This window comes from Trachemys scripta, chromosome 2, assembly GCF_013100865.1.
Source record: "Trachemys scripta elegans isolate TJP31775 chromosome 2, CAS_Tse_1.0, whole genome shotgun sequence".
Classification (NCBI taxonomy): domain Eukaryota; kingdom Metazoa; phylum Chordata; order Testudines; family Emydidae; genus Trachemys; species Trachemys scripta.
This window is the reverse complement of record NC_048299.1, coordinates 277,637,239-277,649,450: the sequence shown is the minus strand read 5'-3', so window position 1 is coordinate 277,649,450 and position 12,212 is coordinate 277,637,239. Positions and strand designations below refer to the sequence as shown.

Sequence of the window (12,212 nt, the reverse complement as noted above, 5' to 3'; positions counted from 1 at the left end):
ACCTTGTTGCAAAGAAGGTGGGTGGAATTAGTTTAGCTATTGTCTGCCATTCAACCTCTTATTGTCTTTCCCAAGCAGCGTGAAAAATCTAAAAAAAAATGTACAGCAAAGCAGGAGGTGGGGCTCTGTAATTAGAGATTTAATCCCTGTATGACTCAGACTTGCTTTTCCAGTACAGCTGGATCTCTGGGGGTGGGTGGGAGGGAAAGAAATGGTCAGAATCAGTAAAAGGAAAAACCCACCCAGAGGTGCATTGATAAAGCTACCTGCCAGGAGCTCCAGGTTGCGAGGAGCTGCTCAAGATGAAGGGGCTTCTGTGTGTTCTGCTGGCTGCGGTTGTGTGCATGGAGCTAGGTAAGATTCTGCTTTATTAAGCAAGCCCTGATTTTGTGGTGGGGTAGGAAGGGTGAATGAAGGGACATCTGTGACCAAATGCCATTGACTTCAACTGCAGAAAGATCTGGGAACCTAGCAGTGAAGTCATGGGTGGTGGCCTGATGTGACAGATATCAGAGGGGTAGCCGTGTTAGTCTGAATCTGTAAAAAGCAACAGAGGGTCCTGTGGCACCTTTGAGACTAACAGAAGTATTGGGAGCATAAGCTTTCGTGGGTAAGAACCTCACTTCTTCAGATGTGACAGAGGTGCTCTTTGCAGCCTGCCCAGATGTTTCAGAGCATCTCTTACAAAAATAGTAAGTTTCAGGCTGGGATCCCTAACCCAGGATCTATTCTTTCAGCAGCTATTAATGGATGTCTCTCCACTGATAGATATTACTTGGCTTTATGTGTGATTTCTTTCATCCCCTCTTGGCTCTGCCTTTGCCATGAGGCCTGATGCTTTAGAGGGTTTGTTGCGTGATCGTATTCCCACGGGCTGGTGTTCTTCTCGCCTGATACAAACCCAGGAGTCTCTACACTCCTTTACACACTCTGCTTCAGCTGTCTTCTCCAGCGTCTTGTTTCATGCACCACATGTGATTCATAAAAGGAACAGGCGTACTTGTGGCACCTTAGAGACTAACACATTTATTTGAGCATAAACTTTCGTGGGCTACAGCCCACTTCTTCGGATGCTGTAGCCCACGAAAGCTTATGCTCAAATAAATGTGTTAGTCTCTAAGGTGCCACAAGTACTCCTGTTCTTTTTGCGGATACAGACTAACACGGCTGCTACTCTGAAACATGTGATTCATAGACACCTGGGCCCTTAGAGATGGAAAGGATGGGCTCGGCCACCCAGTCAAGGTCCCCCTGTGGGACTGATTCGCACACCTGCCGTCTGGAGGCTGTTCCCCAGAACAAGGGACCTCAGCATAGGTGTAGTTTGACTTTTATATTTGGGGAGGGGGCAGCTTCAGTCAGGCCAATGGGGCCATGCATGGGGGGGGGGATTCCGCACCTGCCTGAGGCTTGCAATTTGGGGGGGGCAGCTCCCCCATGTTCCCCTAACTGCACCCAGGCCTTACGGTGGTATTCAAGATGGCCTACTGGCATTTCAATTTGATTCACATCATTCCATTGCACGTCACTGGACGCACTGATGCACTTGCCCCCTCCCTATCAGGGTCACCTGTGCCACCAGGGATGGGTTATGAGAGCACAGTCCCTGTCGCTCAGGGTGGGTGGCCAAGCAGGAACTGTTATTGTGTCTGGCTGCGTGGGGGAAAAGTCTCATGTGAGCCTGCCGCACAAGGACTTGAGTTGACACAATCCAACTCCCGTTCAGGTCAAGTGTGTTCTTCTAAGGGCTGCCTCGCTATGCTGCCATCTCTCTCCAGCTCAAGATGATGCCTGGGTTACCACAGGGCACAGAGCAGCGATCCCCTCATTCCCCCTCACGTAGGAAACAAAGAACCTTATGCAAGCCACAGTGTGACTGAATGTGGGACAGTCCCTGTTCTCTGCCCTCCTCGGGGGCTGCCGAGTGCGAACCACAAGCGCGGCCTGCATCTGGTCTTCTCACAGAGGGCTATTGCTTTATTGTGACAAGGGTAAATGGCCACTATTTTGTGGTGATGGCTGGGCAAGCCCTGATCGGCGTAATGTTCGGGGGCATTATGGCCCAGATCCCAGCGTGGGAGATATGAAACCCTCAGGACTTCAGTGAGTGGGAATGCCTCGAGCGGGAACTCCTTCCTGTCAGGGAAACTCATGTAGCATCTGTGCGGCGGCCGGGGCCACCCTGCTGATGGCCGGAGATTGCCATCTGTTCTTATCCAGACTAATAGGAGCCGCCATTTTGAGTTCCAGGAGCCTTCCTCTTCACCCCCTTCCTCCTCCCCCAGGGGGCTCAGGAGAAGGAGAGGAGTCCAGTTCCCTCCCCTCCTACCTCTCCCAGAGAAGCCATTGAGCTTTTCTCATCTCTATCCGCCCCTCCGGGGACATGGACCCTCTCAGTCCTTTCTCAGGGTGGGGTTGAGCCCCCCACCCATTCTCTCTCCCACCCTACAAGGTCCCCTGTTTCTCTTGCTATTGACAGCCTATTTCTCCCTCCCCCTTTCTGGCTCGCCCCCTCCACTTGGCACCCCCATCTCCACTACGGCAAAAGTGTCTCCCACTTGTGGCCCTGGTTTTCTGTGCGTCTCCCCCAGTGATGCCCCCCCTTTGTGTGTGTGTCCCCTCCCATTTATGTCACTTATGTTCTTCCTCCCCTATCTGTGCGTCCCCTCTCTTTTGTCTCTCTCCCCCCCCCTTTCCTGGGTAGCCCCTTATGTTGGCTCTCTTTGTTTGCGTTCCCCCTCCATGTTGTTGTTTGGTGGGGATGCAAGCAAAATTAGATCTGCGAATGCTTCCCGGGTGGGGAGGAGTATTAGGGGGTGCGGGGACCGGGGAAGAGGGGCTTGGGGCTTCAGCGAGGGGAGGGGGATAATGAGGAGGGGGCTAAATGGGGACAGGTGGAAGGGGAGGGAAGGGGAGAGTTTGAGGTCTCAGGGGAGGGCAGCATGGGGCTTAGGGAGCGTGTGGAGGGTGGGACAATGGGAAAGGGGACAAGGGGGTGAGTGGCAGGGAATTGGGGGAGAATAGGGGTGGGAGGGCACCTGTCAGCTTCACATTCTCCTCCTCCATGTGTGTGCCCAGATCTGGGGGGCTCTTGCCCCAGTAGGGGCATCTGAACCCCTCTCCCTCCCCTGGTCATATGAGCTGGGATATGGGAGCCTTGCCCCGCTGGGGGTCTCAGAGCCCCGCTCACTGCCCCCGTATGTGTGCCAGGATGGGGGGCATGTGCCCATCTACAGGAGCTGGACCCTTGCCCCTGCCCCCCTCAGGTGACCTGGCTTGGGGTGGGCCCCCTATGTGACCCAGGATCCGGGGAAGCCCTGCCCCTCTGGGTGGGGAGCTGAGGAGAGGCATCCTTCATGCATATCGCCTGGCTCTAAAGCACTCAGGAGGGGGATGGGAACAGCCACTGAGAGGAATGGAGCAGTTCCCATGTCTCAGAGCTAGTGTTGCTGGTTGTATCATCTCCTTGGGGAGATCAGCAGAGAGCGTCGCACTGAGAGACTCCTGTTCTTCTTTTTTTGAGAGGGAAAGGGCCACTTCACATCTTTCAGAGCCGCCTGGGCTGCAGGTGGAGGAGCAGAGGAGCCCTTCCTCTCCTGGGCCTAGTCTTCCTGTTCAAAGGACAGCGCTTCTCAGTGCTCTAAAATCTGCAGGCTTGCATGGATTTTCTTGAAATTTGCTGTGCCTCCTGGAAGTGAAAAGTAGGGCTAGTGACCCAAATTTGAGGTCAATTGAGCAAGGGGTTCTGCAGATATAAACTCCTTCCATAGCCCTTTTTCAAAAAGTTCCTAGGGGTGTGTGTGTGTTGTTTTGAGGGTTCGCTGGTTTTTTTTTTTTTTTTGCATGGAGCTACTGCTGTGATGCAGGTCAAAAGTCTCAATCGGTTTTTACCCACGGTAGTGCATGGCACCCGCCATGTCTGTGGGGCATCTGCACTGTGAGTGGTATTTAAGAACAGGTTCATATCTTCACTTGCACAGCTGTGCAGTCTGGAAGGATTACAGGGTGCCTGTGCCAATCCATCAAACAAACACGGGAGGTTTCATGCAGACACTTTAAGCGTGTGTAACCCACAACCTCCTGGGTGCGGTGCTCTGTCCCATCTAGTGGCTCTGAGCCCACTTAGAGAGAGAGATACAATGAGTCTGCTCTACGGCCTGTTGGCTTTTAGCTCATGCGGTGGAGCAGGGGTGGGAAATAATTTCCCCCGGGGGGCCACGCCACAAGTTTTGGTAAGTTGTCATGTGCTGCACATTTCTACTGTATGAATGGAGGGAATGTTTGGGTGCAGGAGGGGGCTCTGGGCTGGGGCAGGGGATTAGGGTGCAGGAGGGAGTGCGGGGTCTGGGAGGGAGTTTGGGTACAGGAGGGGGCTCTGGGCTGGGGCAGGGGATTGGGGTACAGGAGGGAGTGCGGGGTCTTGGAGGGAGTTTGGTGCAAGAGGGGGCTCTGGGCTGGGGCAGGGGATTGGGGTGCAGGAGGGGCTGTGGGGTCTGGGAAGGAGTTTGGGTACAGAATGGAGCTCCAGGCTGGTGCAGAGTTTTGGGGTGGAGGAGGGGGTGCCAGGTGCAGGTTCTGACCGGGAGGCACTTGCCACAGGCAGCTCCTGGCCGGTGGCGCAGAAGGGCTCAGGCAGGCTGCCTGCATGCTGTGGCCCTATGCCACTCCCGGAAGCGGCTGTGGTTGGCTGCTGCTGGCACGTCTCTGCGTGCCCCGTGGGGGGAGGGAGGCAGCGGATCTCTGTGTGCTGCCCGTGCCTGCAAGCACCGCCCCCACAAGCACCGCCCCCGCAGCTAGGGTGACCAGACGTCCCGATTTTATCGGGACTGTCCCGATATTTGCTTGTTGGTCCCACGTCCCAACTGATGTTCGGTCGGGACACTGGACAAAGAAGCAAATTTGCCCTCCACTCCGGCGCACAGACGGAGCCCAGAGGGGCTCTCGCCCCCCCCGCCGCCCCGACTCTGCCCCCTCCTTCCCCCATTGGATCCCTTCCCAAATCTCCACCCCCAACCCCGCCCCCTCACTGCCCCATTGGATCCTGAGCTGGGCCTGGGGAGGAGACTCCTCCGTGCAGCTGCCTGGGTACTCGGGCCATGGCCGGCCGGGCCGGGAGCACTGCAGTGCAGCGTGGAGGCTGCTCCAGCCCTGCAGCCCACGGGGCAGCGCAGTGGGTCCGGGGGCAGCGCGGAGCGGGCAGGGCCTGGGTAGGCGGCACGACCCGGGGGCGTGGGCCGCTCGCTGGGGAGACGCGGTAGAGAGAGGCTGTGGGGGCGAGACTTGTCCCAGGCGGGGCGGTCCCCCAAACCGATAAACTTCCCTGCCGCTGTTGGGCAGCCCTGCGCCTCTCCCGCTTGGCTGCGCTCCAGTGGCTCGCCCCGCCGGGAAGGAGCCGCTGGAGCACAGCTGAGCGGGAGAGGCGCGGGGCTCCCCGCCGGCGGCAGGACGCGCAGCATGTGCCCGGGGCGGGCTGGGGGGCGGGAGGCTCCGCGGGGAGGACAGCGCACACGGCCGGGGCACTGTGTGCAATCCGGCAGCGCGGCTGGGGCCTGCTAATGCTCCCTGCCTCTGCGAAACTGCTTCCCCCCCCCCCCGCCCCTCCCCACGTCCCGATATTTCATCCCTGTGATCTGGTCACCCTACCCGCAGCTCCCATTGGCCGATTTCCCATCCCCGCCAGGAGCACCCAGAGACATGCCAGCAGTAGCCGGGCGCTTCCGGGAGAACACGTGTTGTTTCGAGTAGTCACTACTATTGATACTGGGTTTCTGGTATGATCGCAGTTCCCTGAACTTCTATAAACAGAAGGAAGGGACGCAAAGAGATTTCAAGTTTCTTCGTCAGGCCACGTCCCTTCATATGCAGTTATTGACTCACTTCAATAATAATTTTGCTTTCCAGAAACAAGCATTTCAGCAAAATAGAACACAATATTTGAACAGAAAAAAGGTTGCGAATTCTGAATCCGTGGGTTTTATTCCAATGAATGTTCATGAATATTTTTGGCAGTATTTGCCCAGTTCTAGTTAGTATAGAAATCGCCCTCAGATTATCATCCATCAAGCCACGCTTCTTTAAAGAAAACAGCATCAGTGTCAATTTCTGCCTGTGGATGTGAGCAGATGTCTCCCATTGAAATCAGTGTGAGCTCTGGGCTTACATGTGATGACAGTATTTTGGCCCCTCATTTACAGAAATGACACGACAACGGGGTATAACTGCGGGGACCAGCCGCTGTTGTGACCTAAGGGTGTTGGGTGTGGTTGGAGCGTTCAAATGGCCACCCGTCATAGAACAACACAGCCGGATCTGAATGCTGACCCAGCAAGAGCTGCCTGAGATCTGAATGCAGAGCAGAGCAGAGAGCAGCATGGAGTAGATAGGAGCAGACTTTGCTTTGTGAGGTGAATAATATGCTAAGAAGAAAGGCGTTTATTTGCTTAACACAAGCTTGTGTTAATGTGGAGGAGCTTACAAACTAAATAAATAAGGCAGACTGAAGGGGCACTCATCTCTCCAGTGCCTCCTGGTGGCCGGGTGTGGTATTTCAGTCCTTCTCTTACCCCTGGTACCTCCACCAGGCTGCTGGCCGACCTTGGCGGGTCTTCAGTGGCTTGGCCCTCTGGTCAAGTCCCAAAGTCCCAATGAACTCTTTCTGGGGTATTAAAGAGTCCAATAAATAAACAGACTATTTGCCCTCACTAAGATCTAACTAACTAGTTGTATCGGCCCTTGTCTACTTGACGTGAGTAAAATCTGCTTGTTGCAGGTATTTTCTAAGATGCCACCCATCTTGCTGCCCAAGCACCCAATACAGAGACAAGCGATGGATGATCCATCACTGTCTGAGCTAAGGTGGTCAAAGCCGGTCAGAGCTCATGCTAATTTGATGCTGTGTATTCAATAATGAATTTTGTTGCCTCTACCCCTGATTGTTATGTGGTTTCTAATAAACAATGAACAGTTAGGGTTAAGTATCTATCCTGTTCAGAGAGAGGAGTGGCTTTACAGCTCCCCACCCTAGCTGATTCCACATGTTTTAATCTGTGGGTCCGAATGGCTAGGAAGCAGTTCTACAGAAAAGGACCTAGGGGTTACAGTGGACGAGAAGCTGGATATGAGTCAACAGTGTGCCCTTGTTGCCAAGAAGGCTAATGACATTCTGGGCTGTATAAGTAGGGGCATTGCCAGCAGATCGAGGGTCGTGATCGTTCCCCTCTATTCAACATTGGTGAGGCCTCATCTCGAATACTGTGTCCAGTTTTCGGCCCCACACTACAAGAAGGATGTGGAAAAATTGGAAAGAGTCCAGCGGAGGGCAACAAAAATGATTAGGGGTCTGGAGCACATGACTTATGAGGAGAGGCTGAGGGAACTGGGATTGTTTAGTCTGCAGAAGAGAAGAATGAGGAGGGATTTGATAGCTGCTTTCAACTACCTGAAAAGGGGTTCCAAAGAGGATGGATCTAGACTGTTCTCAGTGGTATCAGATGACAGAACAAGGAGTAATGGTCTCAAGTTGTAGTTGGGGAGGTTTAGGTTGGATATTAGGAAAAACTTTTTCACTAGGAGGGTGGTGAAGCACTGGAATGGGTTACCTAGGGAGGTGGTGGAATCTCCTTCCTTAGAGGTTTTTAAGGTCAGGCTTGACAAAGCCCTGGCTGGTATGATTTAGTTGGGAATTGGTCCTGCTTTGAGCAGGGGGTTGGACTAGATGACCTCCTGAGGTCCCTTCCAACCCTGATATTCTATGATTCTCTGGAGGACCTTTCCCCCTTTTTCAATAAAGCCTCATTATTTGGCTGTATCTGTTTTCATAGGATTACTTCATTCCATTTCCAACCATGCTCTAAACTGCACAGCACCCTGAGTGTCTGGCCAGGCAGGGCCGCTTTACAAATAAAACAATAATAATACACTAGTTGTTAGCTTATCCACCAATATTTGATGACATCTTGCTGACTCAAAGGACATTCATTTAAACATACAGTGCACACGCTCAGGGCCTAAATCTTATTGCTATTAAGATCCCTTTATACTTCCCCGTTACTGACTCAGAGAAACGAAAATCCTGTCACTTTTACTCTGCTGGTAGCTAATAGGGTAGACATCAAGGCCACTGGCAGAGCTACTGCTCCAATGCTAAGTTTAGTGCTTTGTTAAATACGGGAGCTGTATCATTTAATTTTCAAAGAGCTCAGCCAGACCACAGCAAGCACCGCAGAGTGACCAGCTCTACATGAGAAAGCCTGAGGGAGCAGCTGGGTCCAGTTTTCTGAGGGATCTTTTGGGGGTCTAATTGGGGTGGAATTCGCTCACCTGCAGCTTGTTTGGGCTCTGCCCGCATTTATAAAAAGCCTCAGGTTAGAAGCTGGGGGGCAGGGCCGGTGCTACCATTTAGGCCAACTAGGCAGTTGCCTAGGGCGCCAAGATTTGGGGGTGCCAAAAAGTGGCGCCCCCAATTTTTTTTTTTTTTTTTAACAGTGGCCGCTGCGCTGGGAGGGAGAGGGAGTCTGAGCCGCCGCCGGCAGCCCAGGGGTTCCCCTGGGTCAGAGCTGCCACACAGATCCCCGGGCCAGGGGGTGGGGAGCTGCCGTGGGGGAGTGCCTCAGGGCGGGGGGGGGGAGCTGCCGCACGGCTCCCCAGGCTGGGGGAGGAGCTGCCGCAAGGCTGGTGTGGGGGGCAAGGTGGAAGTTTCGCCTAGGGTGTGAAACTTCCTTGCACCGGCCCTGCTGGGGGGTTGATTGGTTGGTTGGTTTTCAGAGGGCCTTTCTCCTGAGAGGAAGTTTATCTAGCAAATGCTTTCCAGAGTTATTTTCTCCTGGTAGAAGGACTTGCTTATGGTATAATATTTGTCCTGTGTTGAAATGTTTAACTTTTTAAAATAATGTGAGACCCACTTTTGGATGTGGAACCAACATCTCAGCACAGACTAGTCCTAGCCTGGGGCCTGCCTGACGTCCCTCATGCCCACACAAATCCCCTGGGCCTAATTCTAGCTCTCGACAATGAGCTCTTACCCAGCGGCCCCAAGGACTCTCCTGTGGTAAGTGCTGACCACGTGCTTAGCGCTGGAGAAAGTGCAAAATAAAAACAGCCCCTGATCCAAAGAGCTTATAGGCCGAGGGTCTGATTACAAGAAGGCATCTGTATACTATTTATAAGGTGTCTTTACAGCACTCTGGTGCAGACATGCTAAACCCGTGAAAAAAACACAGAAATTGGGCTTGTTTTTGGCTTAATTGGTGAGTTGCTTGTTGGCTAGTTTTTGGCTTGTTAGGCTTGTAGCTTGTTGCGTCTTTTTTTTTTTTTGATCGGCTCCCGGCAAGCAGGGGCAATGGGGGGAGAGAGTCGGGGTGCACAGTGGGCCCCCCACAGTCCCAGACTGCACGCCGGGGGGATCTAGTCACAGAGTGGTGGGGTTCTTGGGGATTGGCTTGGTTTGAAATGGGATTAGCTTGATTTTTGGCTTATTGTGAAAGCCGGGGGGGCTTATTTACCATTTACCAGTTCAGCCCGTCCATTATTCTGGATGTGATTAGCTGGCTGAGGTTTCTGCCACTCAGATAACTGTGTGAGACGGGTCTGGTTAGCTAATTGTTACAAAGCCGACAGACAAACCTCTTTGAAATGATGCTCTCCAAGGACTGGCTTAACCTCTGATACCCGCATGCCTGGAGGCCGTTTAACAGTAACCTGGCGTGACACCGAAGACATGGCGTGTGGATTTTGCAGCATGCCCCTCCATGCATCAGACAAGATGTATAGGGAACTGCCGGGTCCTACGGCACCACATTCCGAGAACTGCCTTAGGGGAGTGACGCTGTGGCGGTTTCCCTAACAGGGGTGATCTAGAAGGGCAGACAGCACCTGTTGCTCCCCATGAAGGCAACCCCGTTTTGTTCCTCTTTGCAGCCCACGCCTTGCAGTGTTACACATGCCTGGAGCCGATGAGCGCCTCCCTGTGCATGACCATCAGCAACTGCTCCACGAATGACATCGTGTGCAAGACAGTCATGTACTCCCTAGAGGAAGGTAAGGAAGAGACTCCCAGAGGGAGAAGCCTGTGCTCACATGTAGGAAAAGGAAGAACGTCCATCCAGCCCCAACCCCAGGGATCAGAGTTCCCCTGTGATTGCTAGCGATGGACCCAGGCTGCAACGCGGGTACTTGGGAGCAGTGGATTCTAGTCTTAGCTCTGTCATTGACTCAGTTGGACTCGTGTTGGGCGAGTCACTTAGGTCCAGATCCACAAAGGGACTTAGGTGTCGCTATGCTCAGCGTCACGGCGTGTAACTTTTAGTGCCCTGGCAAATCACAGGAACCGCCCCGGGAGCCACGAAGCCTGAGTTAGGGACCTAGGCTCCTGTACAATGAAGAGGGAGAGACAGGCGCCTCAGACTACAATTCACAAAAGCCGGCACGCTAGGTGGGGACACGCCTCTAGCCAATGGGAGAGGCTGATGAGAGGGGGGTTTGCTAAGTCCCACCCCTCTCGGCAATAGGTGCAGGGAGGCACCTGTCTCTGCTAGTGATTTGCAAATGGGAACCAACTGCAGCTTAGGCACGTCGGGGGTTTCTTGCAGGAATGGGTTAGGTGCCTGCTATGTGCCACACAAAGCATCAGGCGGTTAGAGCACTTGCCTGGCATGTGGGAGACCCAGGTTCAATTCCCCTCCCTGCCAGCACGGGCGAAAGATCTCCTGTCTCTTAGACGATGCTCTAACCCCTGAGCTCTGGGGCATCCCAATGGGGACAGCGTCAGTCTCTCCTGTTGTGGATAAATAATGAAAGCGTGACGGGAGCTGGCGGACTGGGTGGGTGCCTGAATCACTGGGCTCTTAGGAACCTAAACTGGATCCCTTGAGTTCAGAGTGTTCTCGGCACCTCTCCAGACGAGGCTGCATTGGCGCTTTGCTGAGTAAAGAGACACTTTTCCAGAGAGAGGCAATGGATCGTGTCTGCAGGGAGACAGATGACACCCAGTAAAGCCAGGGGCATGCGCCAGGTGTCCCTGCTTAGCTTGTGGCCGCCCCAGTGGAACTGCCTGTACATTCACCGAGCTAGGCACATGCAGGAAGGACAGCAGAGATGGGTCAGCGCCCAAAGAGACCAAGATAGACCCCAAGGAACGTATGTAGGGCATTCTCTACATAGGAGACCAGCAAAAGGGTTGGTGGTTTAGTTCCCAGCTGGTCCAACCCTGAACCTTTTTGGAATTGGAGCTGGAATCCAAATGGGACAGATGTTCAGTGCTCCCCGCAGGGCTGGAACTTGTCCCCTCCCCTCCCAAATCCTCCCTTTAATACCCCTTTCTTCTCTCTCGCTTTGAAATGTTGTAGTTTTCCCCTTCGTGGGCGACTCAACCGTCGTCAAGGGGTGCGCTCAGAAATGCATCCCGTCCGACGTGGATGAAATCGGGGGCTCTCGCCCCACCTTCTGCTGTAACTCTGACTTGTGCAACGTGGATGGGGCGGTCAGCATACAAATCAGCTACGTGGTGATGGGGATTTCAGCCAGTTTCCTCTGCGTCCTCCTCAGGACTGGGCTGTGAGGAGCCAGGCAGGTGAAGCCTTTACACCCGAAGAACCACCCAACAAGAGCCAAGCCCCTCTTGGCTGCACTTGCCATCTACATTCCCAATGGGTGGCCTTGGACACTTGTTGGAAGATGCTTCTTCGCTTTCTTAGACACGGTGGCCCCTTGGAAAGATGTTATCTCTGCCTTCCTGTCCCCGTTGATAAAGGGACCTGGCTCAGGAATGCCCAGTCGGACAATCTCTCTACCAGCTCCTTGTTAAATTAAATTAAATGCTAATCTGTACTGGAATGTCTTTGTTGTGTCAGTTAGTTGCGGAAAATTCCACAGCACACCCAGTTACTCAAGACCTAACTATTCGAATTAAGTGCATGACCCTTGTGACCAACACCCCTAGCAAATGGCTATTTCACACGCCCCTGTTCTACAGACATCATTGTTAAACAACCAGTTTGGGGTGAAATTCACCTGTATGCAGTGCGCCAGTACAACCCCTCAGCACCATAGCTTTTGTGCTGTCCCTTTACACAGAGTAAATTTCATTCTCAGTGCATGATGAGTAAGGGGTCTTTGACCTAGCTCTGAAGCACAAGGCAGGGGTCTGGACTTGATGTGCCAATGATCTGATCTAGGTGTGTGACATTCTTCTGTTCTTTTGTGTCCCTGTTTAAGAG

The 12,212-nt window shown here is 53.4% G+C and overlaps 1 protein-coding gene across 1 annotated transcript; it reads left to right on the top strand.

Annotated features, from left to right (window-relative positions):
- Positions 1–9,835: 9,835 nt before the first annotated feature.
- LOC117871687 (ly6/PLAUR domain-containing protein 2-like) lies at positions 9,836–11,761 on the top strand. The gene is made up of 2 exons (XM_034759469.1): positions 9,836–10,035; positions 11,343–11,761. Exons 1-2 carry the CDS (start codon positions 9,951–9,953, stop codon positions 11,552–11,554), a joined length of 297 nt encoding a protein of 98 aa, XP_034615360.1. The 5' UTR covers positions 9,836–9,950; the 3' UTR covers positions 11,555–11,761.
- The last annotated feature ends 451 nt before the right edge of the window (positions 11,762–12,212 follow it).

What these genes read in the sequence shown, in the direction of transcription:
- LOC117871687 (XM_034759469.1), top strand. Translation starts at nt 9,951, where the DNA reads ATGAGCGCCTCCCTGTGCATGACCATCAGCAACTGCTCCACGAATGAC. An exon ending in CATGTACTCCCTAGAGGAAG is followed by an intron (nt 10,036 to 11,342) that starts GTAAGGAAGAGA and finishes GAAATGTTGTAG; the next exon opens with TTTTCCCCTTCGTGGGCGAC.